General features: G+C 40.4%; 1 protein-coding gene and 1 pseudogene across 2 annotated transcripts in view; one reads left to right on the top strand and one right to left on the bottom strand.

Annotated features, from left to right (window-relative positions):
• INO80 (INO80 complex ATPase subunit) overlaps window positions 1–25,469 on the bottom strand; it is a 128,977-nt gene that overhangs the window by 33,809 nt on the left and 69,699 nt on the right. For both annotated transcript variants that reach the window (XM_057543716.1, XM_057543717.1), the window contains exons 25-27: window positions 13,778–13,918; window positions 6,724–6,949; window positions 2,473–2,600 (exon numbers count right to left, since the gene is read on the bottom strand). In XM_057543716.1, coding sequence (XP_057399699.1) covers window positions 2,473–2,600; window positions 6,724–6,949; window positions 13,778–13,918 — 495 coding nt within the window. The remainder of the gene's footprint in view (window positions 1–2,472; window positions 2,601–6,723; window positions 6,950–13,777; window positions 13,919–25,469) is intronic.
• LOC103007477 (40S ribosomal protein S23-like) lies at window positions 8,910–9,361 on the top strand (annotated as a pseudogene).

Below are 25,469 nucleotides of genomic sequence, written 5' to 3'. Positions count from 1 at the left end.
TGTTGAAGGAAGAATAGTATAGTAGTAAGGAAACTAGACAACAGTTTCATTTTAATTCTTCAGTACAAACAGTTGCAACATTTTCTGGCTTCAGCATCCTAGAAGCATGTTACACACATGGCTAAGGAATGTTAGCAGTTGTGAAATTCAGGCTTTGAATTTGCTTTTCCCTAATTTAGAATTCCCCATAGAGCGATGCAACTACATTTAGAGAAGATTCTGAAGCTGCCTTCATTGCTAAGCCTACCCACAAAGTCCACATCCCCTCTAAAAATCCTGCTGGATTATAGAGAGACAGGAAGTTACCCTGGTGGGTAGTGTTTACAGCACTCATCCTGAACAAAACTCATTATCATACTTTGAATTACTTATCTTAGTGATTCTTATGAGTACCTAGAAGTGTGCAATATACAGAATAAGGGACTAAAATGCAGGACTGTGTCACTTAACCTACTCACATTCACCTTCATCTACCAGAGCTAGCTTATTTTTTGGTGGCTCACCCCCTTTTCCTTGGAACTTCCCTTATAATGTGAATCAGCTTTTAGGACTCTATAATATACTGATATATAGCCTTGGGGAAAAAAAAAGATTATTAACTCCCTTACAATATCCTTAGCATATTACCTTTTCTATAATTCTTATCAGTGAAAGATTACTATTTCATCTATACTTTCCTGACTCTTCAGGAAAAGGCAGGTACACTTTATCTAAAAAGAGTCCCACTGAAAGAAAGTTACTCATACATATTGTTTTGGCTGTTGGCATCATTTAGTTTGAACAGAATTTTTTTTTTTTTTTTTTTTTGGCTGCATTGGGTCTTCGTTGCTGCGCAGGCTTTCTCTAGTTGCGGCGAGCGGGGGCCACTCCTCATTGTGGTGTGTGGGCTTCTCGTTGTGGAGCACGGGCTCTAGGTGCACAGGCTTCAGTTGTTGCAGCACACGGGCTCAGTAGTTGTGGCTCACGGGCTTTAGAGCGCAGGCTCAGTAGTTGTGGTGCACGGGCTTAGCTGCTCTGCAGTACGTGGGATCTTCCTGGACCAGGGCTCGAACCCAAGCTCCCTGCATTGGCAGGCGGATTCTTAACCACTCTGCTACCAGGGAAGTCCCTGAACAGAATATTAAGGATGCAGGCAGTCCTTTTATTTTGGATTATTGATGTTAGGACCTTTAACATAGTCAAGATTTACATCAAACACAACGGCTTAATCGCCTCTTACGGTGACTCACAGTCACTTATAAGCATTTTTTCCATCATTTAGAAATAGATGACCTACTCACAATACAAAAAGGCAGAAACTTCTGCCTGTTGACAGCATTCCAGAGGCTAAACACTTTTTATTAAACATAAAACACAGTGATTAAATTGACCTCAAATATTATTTGTTATGTCTCTTGCTAAAAGAAGTTGCCTGATTATTTAAGAGCCTGCCACCGAATTCAGATAAACTCACTGCAAAATTCAGCGAGCCAGCCTTGGCTTCTGAAGAACCTAAAATTCTCCCCTATTGCTACCCTTCATTCCTTCTGTACTGATAGAATCTCTACTCCTTTATTCCTAGATAGGGATAATCATGGTCCAATTTCCACTTATTTATTACCAACTAGTCCCTGGAGTAGCAGGGTTAAAATTTAAAGCCTTAAATATGTAAAACACACACAAAAAACATGAGAATATTTATACACTACTGACATCCAGATGCTTCAGCCTCTCAACAGATGGCTTTCCAACTTTCTTGCAAGAAAAACTTACTCTAGTGGTCTGTGGTTATTTGTCCTCACTTTCACTCCTCTGTTTATATGTCCATGACTTTCTCTCCCTCAAATAATAAGCCACTACTTCAACAACAAGAAAGCAGAGAGAATGTCAACTCAGAAGTAATAAAAGAAACAAAATCTGCCCTGCACAGTAAGACAGAGCTGTATCTTTCACCATAACCCAATGGTTGTCAACTTTGGTTATATATTAGAATCACCTTGGGAGCTTTTTATCCTAATGCCTAGGCCTCATTCCATACTTCTTATATAAGTATCTCTGAGGATGGGACATCAGCATTTTTTAAATCTCCCCCAAAAGACTGCAAAATGTAGTCAGGTTGAGAACCACTACACTAACTCAGGATGAATAGCTGCTCTCTAATAGAGAACTAATCCCAAATCTTGTTTTCCATACAGAATTTCAGAGGATTTTTCAAGAAATTCCTAGGATCTGATCTGCTTTAAAATTCAGGAATTTCTTCACTAGTAAAGGAAGGGAGGAGGGGGATTCTATTTCACTGATATAAGGAAGGAGGAAGAAGTCCTTTGCACACTTTCATATCCGCCAGGAGTTGCTTCTCCTCCCCATATAGATGGTCAAATCACGAAGACAAGTTTTGGGTTCCCATTAAGCAGGACTGACATTAGTCATACATCTATGATTCCTGCAATTTAAATGTCAAAGCGTCCTAGTCCCCAAGGTTCTTTCTCCTACCTCCAGCAGGTCTATCATCCTGGTCATCTGGGAGTAGATAAGGACCCTATGTCCTTGAGACTTGAGCCGAGTCAACAGGACATCAAGGGCATACAGCTTTCCACTGTCAGTGATGAGGCTCTCCTTGCCTAGGGAGAAGAAAAGGGGGGAAGTGGGAAATTGTATTTAATTGAAGCAGCAAAATCACTCACTGCAAAGCTGTATGCAGCCAAAATTACTGCAACCAGGATGCTTGTCATCATGAAGGCAGGAAAGTACTCTAGAGAAGAATGCAAAGCACTGTTAAATCATATCCAGTAGTGCTCTGGGAAGAAACATCCTGAAGTAGGGAGGTGTAGGTCCCCTCCCAACTGACAGTTCCCAATCAGACATCTGCTGCTAAGGCATGTGAAAGTTTCCCTGCTCCACATTTTTATTCAAGAGACAGCAGGTATATGTGGACATCTAAGAGTAATATCCATGCCAAACCTGCTGTTAAGTGACCTGAGAAATCTTTTTCCTTTGTTCATCTTATCTCTAGGTATCTGTTTCTACTAGTCCTGTGGCTATATGGTTTACCTCCCAAAGGCATGAGAATGTAGAGGAACAAGGGCTGCTCTTGCCTGCCCCTAAAGACACTTGAACACCAAGAAATGCACTAAAAAACAAAAACAAAAACAAAACAAAAAACCCCCCTCCCTCTTGGATGATTTCAAATAGGTTGGCTGGTAAATGTCATTATCCTAAGCTGTAATTTAATAAAGACACTAGGGCTTATTCAGCTTTTCAGAAAGACTGACTTTGGGTTTCTGTGAAATGGAAGCTGCTTTCACTCACTAATTTGTGCTTCCTCCTTCCTCTTCCCATTAAAAAAAAAAAAAAAAAAAAAAGGCATTTCAGCCAAAGATCTTTAGAGAACACTTAACTCACAAATTTTCATCTTATCCATTCAGTATCATTCAACTCCCATCACATTTCAGGAAGTAGAGTTTCCTGTTTGCAGACTGGTCCATAAACATACCCTAAACAATTGCTGCTACTAGGAGGGGAAGAGATGAATCTTAAGGGGCTGGGAGATGTAAGAGTATGTTTGCAAGTGGCTGTGGGACGCAAAAAGAGAGCCAGAAAGGCTAGAGAGTTCACATACACAGCTAACTACTAAAAGTAAAAAAAGAAAACTGTTAAGAAAAACATACTGTCTACCTTTAGTTTAGGGTTTGAACCTGTGGTTTTTCCTCTGAACTATAGAAGCTGACTGTTGAGAGCAATCCAAAAGTTTTCAACGGTCATTTCTCTGTTCTCGCCACTATCTGCCAAGTGCACAATTAATTGTATAAACCGAATGAGAACAGATGTGCTGACAGCACCACAACAAATCATCAGCCACTGTGTTTTTGCTACAAAGCTACAGGTCCTGGATGTTTACTCCTCTGCACTGCAGCCTGCCTTTTCCCACCTTCGGAACATTGCCAGGCCACATTTCTTCCTCCACCACCCCCTCCCTGACGCTGTGGCACACACCTTTGTTCAGCCTCTTTGTTTGGTCCTGTTTAGATTATTGAAATGCTCTCCTTGTTGGTCTCCTTACCAACGCAATCAAATGACTGCAGCTGGGACAGAACCGAATGCTAAGCCCTCTTGCTGGCACCGGACAAGGAGGCCTATATAAATTCCCAGTCTGATCAGGCAGCAATGCTTTCGTAACAACTTCAAGGGTTTCTTCTTGCCAATTACCCTTCTCCTTTAATTGGGTTCCCTGGGGTCCCTCAATTTTGATAGCTCCTAAACATTCCCCAAAGAGGTACCAATCAGCTTCAGACAGTAAGTTTCTTTTTTTCTCATTAAAAGCACAGGAAAGTGAAAAAGAAGCCCATATATTTTTCAGTCACTGAGTGAGAGTGGGCAAGCTAAGCGCATCAGATTTCTGCAGCCTGCTTATCTCCTCTTTCCATTCGTATATAGTCCCTCAACACAAATATTTAAGCATATACAAATCTGTCTTGTGTCTGAATATTCAGGAGCTTCAATTCATCTCAAAATCATGATTTAATGGTTTTCACACATTCCTGCTTCCCACATCTACTTTACTTTGCAAGCAGAATGAACTGATGCTAGGATTAGGAAAACTCAGAGATGAAGATGTACACTTAGAAGAGAACTCTGATGCACCTAAAAGAAGCAAGAAGTCATACCTGTTGTTAGCTTGTTATTGTTTAGGTGGGGGAGATGGAAGTGGATAGACAGAATTTCTTTGGACTTGCCTGAAGGAAAAGGTCTAAGAAGAAAGTGACATCAGCAACAGCCTTAAAGCACTTAAGCAGAAAAAAAGTTTTCTTTCACTGCACACTGTTGCCTTCTGGGCCTGGCATCCATTACCCAATTTTCAGGAGCTACCAAAGTTGCACTGGGCAAGAGCACCACCTGTTGCTAAGCAGGGCGTAGAGCCAAGAAGAGCACAATTCCCTAGAAATTAGGCTGACTCTGCCAAGTCAAACCTGCGCCCAGCCCCTTCTTTCAAACAGAAGCTCAAAAAATGTTGAAATGAACAGACCTACGCTACTTTCTTGCAATCTTTCCTACAATCCTACAGTACAATCTTACAGTATTTTCACTTAGATACAAGCTCTTACTGACCACAGTATAAGATCCTGGTCACCGACAAAATGAATGTATCCAATGGCAGTAAAATTAGGGTAACAGATAAAATAATATCTCCTTTTTCCAAGGAGAGGAGACTTTTGAAGGGATTGTACACACTTCTCTTGGTGAAACACAGGGAGACATTCAAGGTGTGAAATCCAGAAGATTTTGGTCAGTCTCTCAAGGAATATAATAAAACCAACCCTTCCCAGGGAAACAGAAAATGTAAAAGTACAGAGGAAAAAGAGATAAAATACAGGTTCCAGTGACCCCTCCAACCCCCACTGTCCTGCCCAGCCAGTCTACCGAGCACAATGGGGTCAGTGAGGAGCTGGTTGGTTCTCACAGTAAACAGCCAGTGAGGCTGGTGCTTTTTATCGATGCAAAAAGAACTCAGACACTTCCTGCTATTTAAACAAGGTCCATTTTTCTTTCAAAGAACAGGAAAAGCCACAAGAGATTCCCACAGCGCCAGCAATAAGCCTTCTCCTTCTGTACTGGGAACTTAGGAGTCAAAATGAAAAAGGGAGAAAGAAGAAATAAGGTGTTATCTTGCTTCTTTTAACACCTGTGCTCATCTTCTGCCAGGGACTCTGTGGTTTCCAAACCTGCTGGCTTCTATTCCTCTATTCCTACTACTATTCAGGCCTGCTTTACACCTGGGCTTTCCCCTTATTTTCTAACAATATACCTTCACCCACTGCTTTCATCTGTTTTAAGTCAGATATGAGGCCATATACATATTGCTCTTGTACACAAAACGGTATCTTCCAGTTCAAAGCACCCCCAAAGCAACTAACAGGTTGACCCAAAGTCCCTCGACACTTGACAAAGTTAACATTAAATGGAAAAGCCAGGCCTTAAAGCCTAGAACCCAGTTATCTCTTAGAAATAGCAGAGCCTCTCTTTTGAACACTTAACTCTAGTTTACTTCCTTTATGTGCCAGTAAGATTAATACAATCAAAGCATCAGAGAATTTGGACAAATGAAACGAACATGGTAGCTTTAAGCTATCACTCCAGTGTGCCTGCAGGTGTAAGCAAGGAACATAAGCCTATGAACCCTATGTTCGGTTTCCTTAAAAGTAGTCTCACTAAAGCAAAAATGAAAACCTAGTTTCCTTTCAACCCTCGACCTTGACTCTAGTAGGTCTGGGAATCCGCTAGCATTTTGGCACAAAACACTGTTTTTCTTCTGGTTATCATTCAGATCTCTAGTGCTTCGTGCAGGACACTGTTTATGCTACTTAAACTAGGCTTTCTGTGAGTGACGACATTCTCATTCATTCCACTGGCAATGGCACAAGACGACTGTACTCACTCGACCTGAAGCCTTTCCTACCAAGTTTATTTCCCTACACCCCCCGCCCCCACTCCTAAGAGTGGCATTCCTCTCTCAGCTGTAAGCTTGTCACAGGACAGCATTTAGGCAGAAATCTAAAAAAACATTTCTATTTCCACTCAAGTCACAAATTACTTAAGCATTCTTACCTACAATCACTAAGGGTAAAAGAGGAAATAGAAACCTCAAGAACTTTGAATTCTGAATATCTGAAACCACCACATGGAGTATTTTCCTGGTTCTTCCCTTGCCAAAGCTGGGAACATATGCCAAGAGAAAGGAGGACTCACCTGGAATCCTGATGAAAGACCAGCCATTCTGAGGCCTAATGCTCCACAGTCCTCCAGCTGGTTCTGGAAAGAACTGGGACCGTCGATTTAGCCAGTCTGCCGCCAGTTCAGGGGCCCCATTCAACAAACACTGCTTGGCTGCCAGACTCCCTCCTTCCTTCAGCACTCGCCGCTCATATTCTGCACTTCTGTCATTGCAGTAAGAATCCAATGGCACTGCGGTGACCTGCAGTGAAAGATTCACATGAGATGGCTCTTTCACATTTTCCACACCCACTAAGCCTTTTGGGAACTTTGACTCTGAAATCAGACTAATGTGGATAATTCTTAGACTAGCGGTTTTAACTTCCCTGCTCTGACAAACTAACCTGCCCTTAATAACTGACTTAGTGAGCTTCCCCAGGTAAAAAGCCAACCTCCATAACATGAATTTTCAACAAACTAAAGATCCAGAGAGTGCTGGAGTTTGCAGATAAACTGGGATAGCAGGTCAGGAATAATTCTATCACAAATATATATATATATACATATATATATGTATCTGATCACTTTGTCATCTCCCTTCATTGCCAGACAGTGCTTTTGGCAAAGTTCTATTAGCCATACACAGGATGGTGAGGCCATAAAGAGAGCTGGAGATAGTCATTATTAAAGAACTAAAGAGTATCCTCCTGGTGCATCTGAAGCTATCTTTAAGGCTTCTGTGGCAAAGCTCCCAAGTTTGTCAACATTTCTTTTTCCTCTTCCCTGACCAGGTTACTGACTGACAAACCTAATGGAAGATAAGAGAATCTTTCTTTCAGGCCATAAGCTGCGGGGAGCATTATGGGGTAGGGATTAGAGAAAGCAATTGCCAGAGAGTAGTGAATTCATTTCCTGGCTAGGGCAGAGGCTTTGCACAAATTCTTATCTCACATTCAAATGCTGCCCCCCAAAGGAACAGAAGGCTCCTGCCAATTTAGAAACACAGGTTTTACCCTTCTTTAATGACCTGGGTCTATTCCCACTCTAATAAGCAGCTATGCATTCAGATGTCTGTGAAATCATCTGATAAGGAGTCTGAGGTTACCTTTTGTTAAAATTTGGAGGTTGTGATTACCTGTAAGCCCAGGTTGATAAAAATGCTAAGGTCCCATTATTAGCAGTGAATTGCTCAGAAGAACCATGGAGCTAGACCAGGAGATAGGAAGAATGTGGATATAAGGAGCAAGGGCAGAGGTATGGGAGATAGGAAGAATGTGGATATAAGGAGCAAGGGCAGAGGTATGGGAAAGATCAGAACATAAAGTACTGGCTGTACGTAGTTAGGTAGTTCTATTCCTTCTATTATTTATTGGAAGTTAGACATTTAGGAAAATCTACCTTGCTACTAACTTTTCTATTTTCATGCCCATCAATATTTAGGGCAATGGTTGTCAAGTTTTGGTGGGCATAAGAACCTTCTTAGGAGCTTATCTAATGTGCAGATTTTGATCCAGGCCTAAGGTAGGAGTCACTAGTTCTCGGTTTTTAACATGCACCCCAGCATCTCAGGCCAAGCCTTGAGAAATACTGCCTTGGGGTACATAAACAATCAGCTAGCTGACTGTGGGGCTGCAGGTACCTCTGCTGGAAACTGGAGGATACCAAAACTGGAGAAAGAGCACCATTTACCAATCACCAAAGACTACACTACTCTGGCTTACAGATGAAGCTAAATTCATTTTGCTAGGGACCAGTGCCATCTATGGTCCAGATGCAAAACTACAGTGGGTCACAGCAAGCTGGGCCCCTGGCGCTCCAAAACCCAGAAAAGCTCACACATTAAATCACCTTACTTAGTACTAGGAATAGGTTTTGGTAATCTCATACCACATTTACCCACCCCAAAAGGAGTTTGTTCTCTTGCTTCCAAGTTATTCATCTTTCCCACCGAAAGCTGAGCACAGGCAAATAAAGACCGAAACACAAAGCAGGTGATTAAAAATTGGGTCACGACTTCCCTCGTGGTGCAGTGGTTAAGAATCACCCTCCAATGCAGGGGACTCGGGTTCAATCCCTGGTCAGGGAACTAGATCCCACATGCATGGTACAACTAAGGAGCACACATACCCCAAGTAAGACCTGGTGCAACCAGGATAAATTAAATAAATAAAAATGAAAATAAATAAGTTTTGTCTTTCACTCAGGCCCACGGCGCTGGCAGGATGGGCAAGTGTCGCAGTCTTCGTACTGCCAGGAAGCTCCATAGCCACCGACGAGACCAGAAGTGGCATGATAAACAGTACAAGAAAGCCCATTTGGGCACAGCCCTGAAGGCCAACCCTTTTGGAGGTGCTTCTCATGCCAAGTGAATTGTGCTTGAAAAAGTAGGGGTTGAAGCCAAACAGCCAAATTCTGCCATCAGGAAGTGTCAGGGTTAAGCTCATCAAGAATGGCAAAAAAATCACAGCCTTTGTACCCAATGATGGTTGTTTGAATTGTATTCATCATTTAGGAAAATGATTAAGTTCTGGTTGCTGGATTTGGTCGCAAAGGTCATGCTCTTGGTGACATTCCTGGAGTCCGCTCTTAAGGTCGTCAAAGTAGCCAATGTCTCCCTTTTGGCCTTATACAAAGGCAAGAAGGAAAGACCAAGATCATAAGTTTTGATGATGAAAGCAGGATAGCAATAAATTTCCATATGCCAAAAAAAAAAAAAAAAAAAATTAGGTCTCTCCCGCCATGGCTTGTCCTGGCAGTAGCCCAGTAGATACTAAACCGGAGCAGACATCTGCCACCTAGGATATGAGTTTCAGAATGTGACAATCAATAGTGGCTATACTTCCACAAAAATGGTTTGAGAAGCAGTGGTCTGAACCACAGAAGCATGACCAGTTCTATATAGCTCAAAAAGCAAGCACACTCTTGGATGAGTAAGTATACTTAATCTTTTCTAATTAGAGACTCATATTGACCAATTTTACACTCAAAGATAACTGCTTTTTTTTTTTTTAATCTTATTGGAGTATAGTTGATCTACTATTGTTGTGTTAATTTCTGCTGCATAGCAAAGTAACTCAGTTTTACATATATATATTCTTTTCCATTACGGTTTATCACAGGATATTGAATATAGTTCCCTATGCTATACAGTAGGACCTTGTTGTTTATCCATCCTATATATAAAATAGTTTGCATCTGCTAATCCCAAACTCTCAATCCTTCCCTCCCTCCCCCCTACCCCTTACTTTGATTTTTTTTTTTTTTAAGAAAAGCAGAATATATACTGGAATTATATATAAAAACCTTGGGCCCATATTCTCGAGATGAAAAATCAAAAGCTAGAAAATCATGAAGGAATAGGGGGAGAACAGTGACACAGGAAAGAGTGTCATTTCTAGACACTTTTTTTTTTTAATGTTTTATTCTTATTTTTTATTTATTTATTTATTTATTTATTTATTTATTTATTTATTTTTGGCTGTGCTGGGTCTTCGGTTCGTGCGAGGGCTTTCTCTAGTTGCGGCAAGTGGGGGCCACTCTTCATCGCGGTGCGGGGACCGCTCTTCATCGCGGTGCGCGGGCCTTTCACTATCGCGGCCCCTCCCGTTGCGGGGCACAGGCTCCAGACGCGCAGGCTCAGCAGCTGTGGCTCACGGGCCCAGCTGCTCCATGGCATGTGGGATCTTCCCAGACCAGGGCTCGAACCCGTGTCTCCTGCATTAGCAGGCAGATTCTCAACCACTGCGCCACCAGGGAAGCCCAATGTTTTATTCTTAACAACCATAGTTATGTCACCTCCCTGCAGCTAACTTTTTTTTTTTTAATTTTATTTATTTATTTATGGCTGTGTTGGGTCTTCGTTTCTGTGCGAGGGCTTTCTCTAGTCGCGGCAAGTGGGGGCCACTCTTCACCGCGGTGCGCGGGCCTCTCACCATCGCGGCCTCTCCTGTTGCAGAGCACAGGCTCCAGACGCGAAGGCTCAGCAATTGTGGCTCACGGGCCTACTTGCTCCGCGGCATGTGGGATCTTCCCAGACCAGGGCTCGAACCCGTGTCCCCTGCATTGGCAGGCAGATTCTCAACCACTGTGCCACCAGGGAAGCCCCCAAGACACTCTTATAGTTTAAAAACAAAACAACTTTTTCCAGTTATAAACTTTCACCTATTTTCCAATTTCATTTTGCTGATAGCCTTCCAAGTCCAGGATTAAAAACTAGGAGGTTTGCAAGGCTCAGCTCTTAGTGAAATATTTTTTAATGTTTTGATAAGCTTATTTGGCAGGAGCCCTGGATCAAGATATATACAGAATCATATAGTGTCATGTTGCAAGTACGTAAGCAGTGAACTCATGAGGTCCAAAAGGAGGCAAACAAGTCCATTTCTACTTAAAATTGTGCTTTCTAAGTCAGCTCTATCCTAAACAGCCTCCACGCATTCTGCTAACCCCAAGTGGTCTTCCTGATTGCTCAGAAGCAGGGGGAGATGAAGCATGACATACCCATTCTTGCCTCCCCACAAATGGAAATGCATACTCCCTTTAGTCCCACATGAGCAAACCCCTGTTTCTTGCTTCATTAACTTCCTAAACTATAGTATCTTCAGGGGCTGCCTCCTGAAGCATTCAGAGCGTCCTTCCTGAGGACACGTATATTCCTGCTCTAGCTCTAGGAAGCGTGACCGCTCCAAGCGCTTCAGTTTCTTGGTGTGATGAATTCCCAGGCTCTTAGTTTATTAACCCTGCAGAATGATTTCTTAAGCTAATGATAATTCCTTCCTTAGTGACACAGTTCTTCCTGAATTGACCCTAAAGTTTTCACAGCATGTGCCATGGAAATTAATTTGTCTTAACTCAATGCCAGGGTTGAGGCGTCAAAGGAAATCAGTTTCTCTCCACCACAGATGGGTTAGAAATCAACATATGATCATTAAAATACCTCATAAAATGTTGCCTTATTCACACCCCCGGCCTGATCTACAGATCTTGTGTGTGTATAAAACATTCAGATATGTTTAAAACTCTTCTTCCTGTCCTCCTAACTATGGGGTGATTACTCCCATTTCAGATTTAGCACATGCTACGTGAAGAAACTCTAGAGACAAACGTGGGGAGAGGGGCTGAACAGGAAAGGGTGCTGGGGAGGAGCCCCTCAGCCAGATGAGAAAAGCTTCCTCCTGCTTCCTGCCTGCCACCACACCTTTAGGCTAACAGTCTTCTTCAAGTTACTATTGTTTTTTAGGGAAACATCAGTACCAGGCATGATAGTTTAGACTTCAGGCTCCTCAGAAACAATACTTAAGTAGTACAGTGGGGGTCTGTATATGTAAGTATGTCAGAGAGTGGGGTTATTCTCCAGAGTGGTTGGCTATAGAGCTCTTAGTGGTATCAATGAAGAATTTTTATGTCCATAAATGCAGTTACAGTCCAGGGCAGTTCACTTTTTACTGGCTCCATAAAACACAGGGAATATGAGAAGTAAAAAATGTCTTGACATCCCTCTCTCAAAAATCTAGGCTTCCTCTTATAGGCCTCTCCATGTACATAACAGATTAGGAGAGTAAAAAGGAAACAACCATACAACTATGAAGCCTGAAGGCTGCTTTCTATGCAAGCACTTGGCTTTAGATGTTTTCTGGAAAAAGTGCTTTTCCCTAGATCAACTTAAGCTTCAAAGACCAAGAATGCTTTGGAAGAACTGGGTACCTACAAAACCCAAATACTTTCTGGAGAATCAATATAAATCAAACAAAGTTGATAGTGATAAGAGAATCAAGTTTGTGTAGCACAGGACCAGCAGAGAAATCTACACAGGCAGGAATCAATGGGACTCTACTGTCATCTCGTTTCCATTCATCATCTTTCTTTGGACCCTCTGCCAGATTCTGACCTTTGATAACTTAATAAAGTAAGGATGTAAGCTGATATAAATAATGGTAGAGAAATATCATCACAAAGAAGATTTAAACGTCTTCACCTTCTTTGAATGGAACTGTGAAAACAGTAGACTTGCTAGGATGAGTGAAGAAAACAAGATAAAAACACAGAAGGGTAAGAAAAGTCAACCTCTTAGAGTCTCCTGGCTAACTGAAAGTTGCCCTTAGAGCAAATGGAAACAAGCTGGGAAGACAAACTCATTTTTGCTCTAATTGCAGTCTGGCCACATCTTAGCCTCTCTCCCTTCATGTACTGCTTCATGTCTGTAAGAGAGTTTTTGTCTGGCTCTGATCAGAAAGACATGAAAGAGTGGAAGGTGTAAGCGAAGTAAACAGCCGCAGCGTGCCAAGGGGAGCCTTTGCAGCGACACTGTCGGCAATCACCAGAGTGCCCTGTTTTGATAAACAGGGTATCAGGAAAGATCTAATAGCTGTCCAAAGTTGAAACCACAATAGAAACTACTCCCAATCTGCAAACAAGACTACTACCACTGACTGGTGGATTTGGCCCAATAGTCACTTTTCAGAGGGAACATACTTGTGAACCACAGTCCAGGCAGAGCTGCTGAAGAAAGCGAGAGAATACCAGCTAAGAAGTTTCTTGATGCTGGAGTGTTATGTTTCCCTTTGTTATTTGGAGACTGTACTGAGGCGATAAGGCCAGATCAAATCTCCCTCCCAATCGGGCTCCCTCCTCTGAAAAACCCTCAAAAACCTCAACACAGGTGACAAATGGCTCCCTCTTCTATTCAAATATTCCACTGTTCCTGTCTCTGCTATTGGGTGATAATCTACCTCGTAACAGATGGCTTGCTCCCATGGTAGTTTAGAGCCCCAGGCTAAATGAGAGGAACTACATGGAAGCAACATCAGGGAAAGATATCTACTATACAACTATACAACTATAGTTGTACAACTATCAGATATACAACTATAGTTGTACAACTATACAACTATTCTCAAACCAACACAATTCAAAGTGAGGAGTGCTGTCTTGGGAAAGCCAGGACCACGGATGCCCTTTCTAAATAACGAGCATTTATATGTTTCTCAAGGTCCAAATAGCTTAAAACAGTTCTGGTTAAGAAATGGATGCCTTGAAAACTGGTTTATTTCTTCAAACACCATCTATTTTATCTCTTCCCTCCTGTGGCACTTACTCGTGGACTGGCCACACACAAAAAAGATGGCAGCTCAGTGAGCAGGCAGCAACGAAGCGAGGAGGTAGCTGATCTCCGCTGATGGATGACCTGGTCTGAGTAGCCACTCACTGCTTTACAGTGGCTGCTGAAAACCAGAGACTACAAAACAAAAATGTAAATTAGTGCTATTGACAATTATTTATTGTAAGCAAAATAGAAAAAATGTCACATATAGTCAAAGTTCATTCTAATTTCAAACTGTGCTTTTATTAATGTACCTTAGGTAAATGTCATCTCCAATTCTGCCTTTTTCTGGAAGAGATTCTGTTTATTATAAATAGTTACAGCAAAATTTTCATTAGACAAAACAACATTTTGTGTATGTTAGGGGAAGTTTGGTTCATTTGTTACACCGTGGATACAAACCCATTTGTCTTGAGTTTAAAAAGATGACCAATAATATTTCCTCCTAAATTTTTCTTTTAGGCAGATCTGTTTAGTATTTCATGTGTGTACTAACAGTGCAGTATAGTTCTAGCAAGGTTGGAAGTTCTATTTATTTGGAGACATCAATAAAAGTGGTCAGGAACAGGAAACAATATCTCTTTAGTTCCTCTAACCTAACTACCATTTAAAAAATTAAATACATTACTGTATCAATTCATTTTAACAGACTTAAAGCTTCAGTTTGCAGCCATTCACATGAAAGATTTTTAAGTATGGAATGTTCACATACAAAGAATTTGTCAGTGGGATTACAGTGTTGTATCAATATATTGCAGGTGCAGTTCTTTCTTCAGTTCAATATTAGACATTTTATCTTTGGATCTTCATTCTCGATTATTTCACTTATTTGTCTTACTGGTTTCTCAAGGCAGGTTGGTAACCTAAATAATCATATGAATGAAGATAATACAAAATACTGCAAGATGAACAGTAACCAGGACCCTCTGCAGGAGAATAACAGTTATAATTCCAATACCGAAAGTGTCCAGTACCAAATCTCTTCAAAGCTTCTTTGTTTAGTATATATTTCCTCCTGAAGTACATGGGTTCTTCAGGATCACAGTTTGAAAGAAGCCATCTCAAGCTGTCTAGTAGGACAGGTGTATCATAATCTGCTTTCATGAAGCAATCAGCACCTTCTAAATAATGGGCATGAAAAAACTGAAAGGCTTTAAATGTTTCCTACAGAGTTGGGACGTCTTCAGTGATTTCTAATCACACTGTATGGAAGTCTTTACAACACTTTAGTACAATGCTGGACTCATGTAGCTTTGATATGTTTGACATTTTTCTCTAGATGTTTAGGTCCCATCATTAACCAGAAAAGAACATTAATCTTCTGATATCATTTTTCAACAATATCTGTGTTCTCATCTTTATGTTGGGTAGCATCTGCACTGAGATTTAACCACCTCTCTACATGTTTATCTCCATTATCATCTGAATGCCTAGTGTGAGGATCATTATGAAGATTAATAGACCAGGTGTCACCCTGTTCTTCCAATACTGATGAGCTAGGATCATTATTAAAAAAATCCTATTGCTGATACACAGATGAAAGTAAAAAACAAAAACAAAAACAAAATGTAGCCAATATTCTTGTTTTCTGAAAGTTCACTTCTTATTAGTGATAGCTCTTCTTGCCCCTCCTGGGGGTGAAGAGATGACACAAGCCTAGCAACCGCTGCTCGTATCTGTCGTAGTTCAGGGCTGCTAGCTGGGGTGTCCACTGCCACCCAGGTGGCTGAGATAGCAGCAGTGGCTGGCCTAGAGACTTTTGAATTCTTGACTAACTTCTAAAGAGCAGTATCTAAACAATGCCTCAGGGAGGGATCTCTTAAAGTCAACCTCATTTTCAGTATTCTTAAATGGCAAAATCCAACAGATAAGAGCTGAAAGAATGACCAATTCCTTCAATAATTTTCTCTCCAACATTGTAGTTATTAATAAGGGATAGAACAATCACGATAGGGAGTCTTTTTAACACAATATTTTGCTTGTGATACCTTTCTGGAAAAAGTCTAATGATAATTTTACTTCCAGGGTGGTCATTCCTAAGTTAGAACATGTTCGCTTGTCTTATATCAGCTAGGTTAAGACAGGCTTCTCATTGGCAGTCACTAAATCAAGGTGATTTGTAGCTGATTCCAGATTTAAAAAATGATTCACTAGCTCAACATGCTCAACATACACAAGGCTTAGCTTTAGAGAAACCCTGACTACCCTCAGTATACTTCATTCAATCTATACTTTTCTAGATAATTTTCTCTTAACATTGGTTCCATCAAATCTTCCTTGGCACAGGTGGTCCTTGGTACCATACTATCCACATTCCCTTCACATAATGACATGAACTGCTAGGTACTGCTATATACAGAAAATTTTAATGCTTAATAGAGAAGAACACAAAGGACACCTCAGGCATCGCTGTGTAGGATGCAGGGGGCTGGGGGGGGTCGGTGCAGAAAAGAAGGTTCATTACTTCTTTAGTCTACTTTGGTCCAAAACAAATTAGAAAAAAAAGAAACAATGTCACACAATGAGAGATGTGACTTGGTAATAATGTGGTCACAGTTTTTGCTCTTCTGTTGTCCCTTCCTCATGTTCTTGAGTTATCTTACTACCCTGCAGGCAGTGGCAACTGTGTGTGTCTTGCCGCCAGTACTGCAATATACACACAGCAGCGAAGGAAGGCTTTTGTAGAATCTTTTGGCACCATGCAAAAGTCTCAAGTGAAAAATAACAGGGCAGTATGATAGGCCCCTCAGCTGTACACTACCTGCCACAGTGGAGCACAGAGAACACACAGATGTTTTCCCCTCAGATACATACTTGTCCACTCAACAAGGGGCCGTTCTTTGCTTTCCATGTCTTATTTAAAATTAAAAAGAATACGTATGCTAACGTTAGGTCTTCATTACTTAGAAATTAATTTTCTGTTTTTTCTCTTAAAGAACACATCAAACTCAGATATAGAGAAAAGGTCTCACTTAAAATGAAAGGGTGTAATGTTTATAGATCAATTGCTAAGATTGCATGGATTCTATTTTCACAGATATTCTAAGTGACCAAACAAAAAGGGGGAAATAGGGGCTTCCCTGGTGGCGCAGTGGTTGAGAATCTGCCTGCCAATGCAGGGGACACGGGTTCGAGCCCTGGTCTGGGAAGAGCCCACACGTCACGGAGCAACTAGGCCCGTGAGCCACAATTACTGAGCCTGCGCGTCTGGAGCTTGTGCTCCGCAACAAGAGAGGCCGCGACAGTGAGAGGCCCGTGCACTGTGATGATGAGTGGCCCCCGCTCGCCGCAACTAGAGAAAGCCCTTGCACGGAAATGAAGACCCAACACAGCCAAAAATAAATAAATAAATAAATTTTTTTTTTTTAAGAAAGGGGGAAATAAAATACAGAAAAACTCTGAAAACAATGGCTTCCCAGAGCTTTCCACAAAGGGTACTGGCAGCTCTCATGATCTCAGGAAATGATGATACAGATACTGCAGTTGCAAATTAACCTCTAGTGGAAGAGTTTTTGGAAACTTCCTGTTTGGGGGATTCTTCATCAATAGCCATTCTAAGCTCTCTAAGCATTTAATATAGTGTTTAAAACTTAAAACACACACCACTCTTTTCAAAATAACTCTTTATGTTTAGATTCTTTTGTATATATATTTTTATATATATATATATTTTTTTGACTGTGCCATGTCTTAGTTATGGCCTGCAGGATCCTTTTTAGTTGAGGCATGCAGGATCTAGTTCCCTGACCAGGGATCGAACCTGGGACCCCTGCACTGGGAGCGCAGAGTCCTAACCACTGGACCACCAGGGAAGTCCTGTATATTTTAAATTGCAAAATCTGAAATGCCCTCAATTTCTATGAGTTAGTTGGCTCACTAGAGTTGTACAGCATATAAAGCTTTCCACACATATAATGCCTAAGCAGACCATAACCATGACAACAGTTTCACTAAGACTGGGACAGGAAATGAAATTAATGCTGGTACTGTTTCCGCCAATTATCATTTTTAACATAGTATTTAACTGGATACAGTATAAAATCTGTTCTGCCTCCCCAAAAGATGGCTAAATGGTGTATTTCCTACAGATTCTGGTTTTTGTCTTTATTCTTCTAAGCAAAATAAGATTAAAAAGAAAAAAAATTCATATGTGTGAGACTTGCACTCTAACCCTCGTAAAACTGTACAAGAAAGGAGCTCTGGTCAGAGCCTACAGTGGGGAGGGAGGTGTGTGAGAATGAATTCATAAAATTTTTTAACTAAATGCTATTCCTTCTTGAACTCATCACCAGTAAAGCAGGGTAGAGAACAATGAGGTTAAGAGGACAACACAGAATCATGCTGGCTTTTGTTTTACAAGCATTACAAGAAAAGGAAATATCAGAAAAGCATTCACGTCAAGTAAGAGATTTTAAAAGGCCCTAAACTTCGTTCAAAATACCCTGTCATCTGATCCATGTCCTTAGCCTAGTTCCTAGCTCCTTGATGTTTTTGTACCATCCCAAAGCCAGCATTATGAGAATGGTACTTCCCTGAACTCTGTAACACAGAATTCAAATTTAATATTCACTGCAGGGTAAGAAGAAGAGTTTTACAGGCACACTCACTGGGGGGAAGAGCTTCTCACTGTTCAGATTCATTCACGTCCATGGGTGGCAAGGAAGATGAGAGGATTGGGTTAGACCGCTGAATATAACTCAGGTAGTATGTGATTTAAGATAGCTTACCAAGAACAAGATGACAACATGTAGGTAAGTCAACATTCATTAACTATCTCCTCAGAGGAATAAGAACAAAGCCTTCACCTTGATCTGATGATAGGAAGCTGTATTTAGGAGACAGACTGCTGGAACAATACCTACTACTTTTTATAAAACAAATGAAGGCACAGAAGAGAACAGAATGAAGGATTTTCTGCAATAAGAGGATAAAGGCGAATATGGAAAAATTAATTCAAAGTAGGTAGCTCCAAAGGAATTTTATTCAAAATTATTTTTAAATAGTACAAGAGAAAGAATCCTGGCACTCGCTTCCAATTTTAGCATTTCCCCTTGTCTCTTCTCTCAGGTTTGTCTGCTTGAGAATAACCCCCAACTTTACTTTTAAGACTGATCTTGAACATGGAAGCCGGATTCATGTTCTCCCATCAAAACACTGAAACATAAATTTGTGTTTACTTTGCATATTAAACAAGGCTACTCTACTTCACAGTATCACAAAAGAAAGCAAAACAAGGATTTGGAGAAACAGCATCTCTTCAGCATTATGTTTACAAATAATCAAAGTTACACAATCTGAACTAAGTTGGCATATCAAATGAAAATGCAAGATACAGAAAAAAACAGAGCTTGCTATGAAAAAAAATTTGCTCATAAGGAGTTAGGGCTTATGAGCAATGAATTCTGGTTGAAGATGAATGGCATGTATTATACTGCATTTGCAGTAGCTAATAAAACTGTGAACAGACAGGTAACATGGAGAACAAGGAGAGGTGATACCAGCATCCCTTCCAATTTAAGAACTTTCATAGTGTCACAGTCAGAACCCATCTGTCGCCTAAGCCAAAATCTCAGAACAGGGAATACCAAAACAAACGTGGTAATGAAGTAACTAATACAAAAGGCATTGAGGCTCCTCCTTGCTCTGTCTCTTGAATCACTCACTCTGGGGGAAGCCAGCTGCCATGCCATGAGGACACTGAAGCAGCCCCATGGAAAAGTCCACACATCGAGGAACAGAGTCCTCCAGCCAACAGCCAGCACCAACTAACCAGGCATATAAGTGAGCTAACCTGGAAGCAGAAACTATGGCTCCAGTCAATCTTTCAGGGAACTGCAACCCTAGCTGATATCCTGACTGCAACTTCATAAGATTTTCTGAGTCGGAACCACCTACCTAAGCTGCTCGCGAGTTCTTAACCAACATAAACTATGAGATATTAAAAATGTTCATTGTTTTAAGCTGCTAGATTTGGGGGTAATTTGTTATATAGGTATAGATAACTACTACAGGGGCTAATATCCACAATTGACACCCTTTTTGAAGATGTCTAAAAATTAGCTTCTTTCTGCTGGTATATTTCTCACTCCCAAGAAATGCCTCTAGTTCTCAGGTCAAATGCAGGGCAAAAATAACTAGTGTGCAATAAACTCAATGCATGATCAAACAAATTAGCAATGCCACCCATATTTCCCAACCTCCAAGGAAAAGTTAGAACGCTTCACAAAATTCTATTTTAAATACAGAAGAAGACTATACTTCTAATTTTAGGGTGGAGGACATTCCCTCAGATAACGAAACACAAAGTTCCAAAGGGAAAAACAACACTAATAACAATGCACCAAGACTTACTAAGTCATTCAGTAAACATTTATTTAACCTTGTAAGTGCAAGGTGCCTAAAATAACCCGACCACAAAGACAAGAGGGACTATGTCCAAACATCTAAATTCTGTTCTCACACTTGGGGGGAAAAAAGAAATGAAGAAAAAAAAGAAAGAAAAAAAATGACAGAATTGTGGGGGTTTTTTTGGCCATGCCACGCAGCATGTGGGATCTTAGTTCCCCGACCAGGGACTGAACCTGTGCCCCCTGCACTGGAAGCGTGGAGTCTTAACCACTGGACCGCCAGGGAAGTCCAAAAATGACAGAACTGTTTAACAGCACTTTTTTTTTTTCACGTTAAGCTTGGTTTCAGTCTTTCTGGACATTGTAAAATATTCTTTGTATTAGAGAAGTATCTTTCTATTAATTATAGAGTTTCTACCTGTATTCACTGGTTTTCTACCATACAAAAAGGGTAGTTAACCGGGCTTCCCTGGTGGCGCAGTGGTTGAGAAACTACCTGCTAATGCAGGGGACACGGGTTCGAGCCCTGGTCTGGGAAGATTCCACATGCCGTGGAGCAGCTGGGCCCGTGAGCCACAACTACTGAGCCTGCGCGTCTGGAGCCTGTGCTCCGCAACAAGAGAGGCCGCGATAGTGAGAGGCCCGCGCACCGCGATGAAGAGTGGCCCCCGCTTGCCACAACTAGAGAAAGCCCTTGCACGGAAACGAAGACCCAACACAGCCAAAAATAAATAAATAAATAAATATTAAAAAAAAAAAAGGGTAGTTAACCACTTTTGCATCCCGTATCAATCCTTCTTGCATGTTTAATTTCCCTCTTAGCTGCCTTTTCTTCCTTTTTTGTCTTCAAATCTGAGTCTCCTCTCTCTTACAAACTCAGCTTTTAGTTAAAACCAACTGTCCCTCCTGAAATGTCTTCCTATTCTTTTTAACTGTCACACTTCATTACCTATTTCCTAACCAGAATCTTTCTCCTTGTAAATCCCTGCACCTGGGCCTTCTCAGTTATATCTGCACTCATAACATCAAAGAGCTCCTAATCTCATCCCTAAGTGTTCACTTTAAACTTGATGTAGAATTCAGCACTCCCTCTGAATCCTCTCTTGAACTCTGGGTTTTGGAAGTTATTCCTTCACTGCCAATGCTCATCCATATCCAAATCAATCAGAGTCCATTCACCCTTTCTTCACCATCTTTTGGTTACAACTATTTCTGTTGGGTCCTTTGTACCTGATACTTGGAACTTTAGTTTAATACCCTCCTTAACACGGATTCCCACATCCAATCTTTCCTGTTATCATACTCTTGAGATTAGTCATCAAGTGTCAATGGCAGAGATCCCCACTGATGTGCTGTAATGACCTGAATGATTTAACAGCCTTCCTAAAACCAACTACCCGATTATTCCTTCCCACGGCTTGACAGTAGCCACCAAAACTTTATTCCCCCAGGATTACAACTGTAGCATCTATTGAAGAAGGTGAGCCAAAAAAGGGCTGAAACTCCTGGTTTAGTATCTAAACCCCAATAGAATGGCATTCAAAGATTCCTTGGAAGAAAAGGTGACTTACCTTTCTGGCCTTTTTTCTCATTACTGTTCTATATTTTGGCTCAAATCTTCAACTTGGAATATCCTTCCTCCTACCCAGGTCCCTACCACTCAAGATTCAACTTAAACAATACCATTTCTATAAAAGAGTTTTTTGTTCATTTTAACCTGAAGTGATCTCCCATCCTGAACTTTACCACTAATCATCTACCATTATTTTGGCAGTTAATTATGTTTCCTTTCAACTCTGATCTTGAATCATTTTTATTTGTAAAGTCCTTTTAACTTTGTGCATGTCTTTTTACTATATGCATGAATGAGTTTTCAAACCAGAAAATAAGAGACCATGACTGTTAACACACCTTGCCCACAATAGGCACTGATGTGTGACAGGTTTGTAAATAACATTAATTACATGTGCTTTTTCTCTGTGGGAGTAGACTGACACTGGCAGAAGGCTACTATGAAAGAACATTAGAAAAACCCCAACCCTTAAGCCAAGATCACATTCACCCACTGCAGATTCATTCAATCAATAAGCTCTTCTGATATACATACAAATCAATGGACCCATTCACTCAATCCCATTGGCCCTTGGGATCAAACAAATGAAAACAGCAGGAGAGAAAGAGTGAAGAGTGTATGGAAAAAAAAAGTACTTTCTCCAGTAAATAGTGTGTCCTCCCCTCTATTAACATTCCTTACTCAATTAGGCTTCTTGTACTGCCCATATCAGTGGTCTCCAAAGAAATTACATGCAAGCTTCACAATGTAAATAATATTAATATGCTATTATTTGTGTATCATTTTAAATGAAATAATGCATAGGTATTGGCAAAATGGATAAAGAATGTTTTAATAATGGGGGACATAATCAAAAAACATGGGGCTACTGGCATTGCTGAGAAGAGTTTAAACTAAGATAGATAAGCTGATTCAAAATTTACGTGAAAATGCAAAAGGCCAAGAACAGTGAAGGGAATACTGAAGAAAAACAAAGCTAGAGGACCTGTGCTACCAGTTATCAAGCCTTATTATGAAGCTATAGTTATTAAGATAAAGTGGTACTGGTCAAGGATAGACAAATGGACTAATGGAATAGAACAGGGTCTAGAAACAGACCCACACATATACAGCCACCTGTTTGACAAAAGTGATGCTGCAGTGCAACAAGGATGGTCTTTTCATGGATATCTGTAAGTAAAAAAATGACAACCCATAACACAGACTGAAAACCCAGTTTCTTGTAGATCTGAATGGTAAATCAAAACAACCTTTGGAGAAAAACAGAATTATCTTTATGACCTTGGTAAAGGCAAAGATTTCTTCAACAGGACACAAAAAATGCTAACGATTCAACAGAAGACAATATTTAAAGTGATAAAGTAAGCTACAGAGTAGAAGACATCTGTAATACATAAAGAACTACAAAACACCACGAAAAATACAGACAGACTAACAGAAAAATAAGCAAGGGTCTCAAATAAGCATTTCATAAAGGAGGTTATCCAAATGGCCAATGAGCATTAGAAAAGGTACTCAATATTCATAAGGCAAATATAATTTAAAGCCACAGTGAGATACTACCACATAGAAGGACTAAAATGAACAGACAAAACAATGTCACATTCTGGCAAGGACATGGAGCAACTAGAACATTAACACTGTTAATGGGAATGAAAATGGGCACAATTGCTTTAGAAAACTGTCTGGCATAACCTATTATAGATGACCATACGCATACCCTATGACCCAGCAATTTGACTACTCGATATATATACCCCACAAAATACATATGAATTTTCATTAAAAGGTGTGTACAGTAATGTTCACAGCAGCACTACCTGTAATAATAAAAACTATAAGCCACCCAAATATTTGCCTACAGTAACTCTTGTGGGGAGGACACTGAGGAGGAACAATGAATGGAAGTGGGCACAAAGGGGCCTCTGAGGTACAGTTCTGACAGTGTTTTGTGAAGTTATCAAGCTGTATGTACACTTATGATTTGTGCACTTTCCTGTATGTATGTTAATATCTCTAGAAGAATAGCCAAGGCAATAAGAAAAAGGCTTACATTTTTTAATATATTATACCTATTATTTCTTTCTCTCTAATCTCCTTGGCCTGTTGTCTACTAAAGGAAAGCAAATGGTCATATTTTCAGAATCAACTTAGCTGCTTCTTAGACTCATGAATTCAAATGGTTATTAATTAATTTCATTAGAAAAAAAATTTTAACTCTCTAATAAATGATTAGGGTACTGGTTATCATTTCCAAGTTTTCTTCCTACCCCCTCAAGCTTTAAAGATGGACCCACATTTATATGTCAGTCCTTTTCTAATCTTTCAAGACTTTTCTTGGTCTTCCTGAGGTTCTAATTCACCATATGAATGATAGCAAATACCTCTCAAGTCATATTCTCAGGACATTTGCTAAAACTAGTAAGTACAATTTTAACTTTGTTTTCTGTGAAAATAAAAAATTTTCTCTCTGATTCCACAGTATTAGCGTCCCTGTATAAGCAAAGGAATCTTCCAGAGGATCTGTAAATTGTATTAATAATGCCAAAAGTATTTTTGTAGATTTCAATGACAACAAACAAGTCATGTCAGGAAAAGGCACAAAGCACATACATGATGAATTTATCCCACACAAAGCAACAAACAAAAAGAATCTAAGACCTTGTATCTAAATCCAACTGACAAATCCAAACATCAGCAAGACAGATAATTATTACATTTAAGTCTCACCACTGCTGTCCATACTTGAAGAGTTACCTTTGAAAAAAGACTCATTTTTGTCAATCATATTTTTGTGAAAAACTGTAAACTGGCAGGATTACAGCAGACTATGAAATCTGGAAGTGTGTTTCTGATGTGTGTATGTATGCTAAAATATCATGCATCTTAAGTTTTAGCTTTTACTTTATACTCTTAACAAAGGAATTTTGGAAATCTGTTATAAAGGATTAGGTGTTCAAAATTTCCTTCTCTATCCTTCTTTGCAAAACAGACAATGTAATATTCTCTAGAATACTTCTTAAATAAGAAAAACTCAGTTCGGGACTTCCCTGGTGGCACAGTGGTTAAGAATAAGCCTACCAGTGCAGGGGACACGGGTTTGAGCCCTGGTCCAGGAAGATCCCACATGCTGTGGAGCAGCTAAGCCCATGTGCCACAACTACTGAGCCTGTGTTCTAGAGTTCACGAGCCACAACTTCTGAGCCTGCATGCCACAACTACTGAAGCCCACAAGTCTAGAGCCCGTGCTCCGCAACAAGAGAAGCCACCGCAATGAGAAACCCGTGCACCGCAATGAAGAGTAGCCCCCGCTCACCGGAACTAGAGAGAGACCATGCGCAGCAAGGAAGACCCAACACAGCCAGAAATGGAAGGGAGGAAGGGAGGGAGGGAGAAAGAAAGACTTAGTTTGGAGAAATCAGTGTGAGAAACAGTACAATAGTGGTAATAGCCATATTCTAACAAAGCCATTCTTGGGGGATAGTTCTCATAATAAACTACTTTGCTCAAGTTTGAATCGGGTTTTTCAAAATTACTTAACTTTATTTATATTATCCCTGAATAGGAGGGATATAACAGGTACATGCCAAAATATACTAAGACAGAGATGGACCTTGATCACTAACTACATGTCAGGGTAACTCTGCAATGAAATGTGCATATTGCTCTCTCAGTGACTTCTGGTGGTCTCTTTCATATTCAGAAAGTGAGACCCTTCCTTAAGTCCCAAAATGTCAGTTTCTTTCCTTTCTTACTATTAAAAAGA

The sequence above is a fragment of the Balaenoptera acutorostrata genome, chromosome 3 (assembly GCF_949987535.1).
Source record: "Balaenoptera acutorostrata chromosome 3, mBalAcu1.1, whole genome shotgun sequence".
NCBI classification, from domain to species: domain Eukaryota; kingdom Metazoa; phylum Chordata; class Mammalia; order Artiodactyla; family Balaenopteridae; genus Balaenoptera; species Balaenoptera acutorostrata.
The sequence above is the reverse complement of the archived record's forward strand: the minus strand, read 5'-3'. Positions and strand labels throughout refer to the sequence as shown.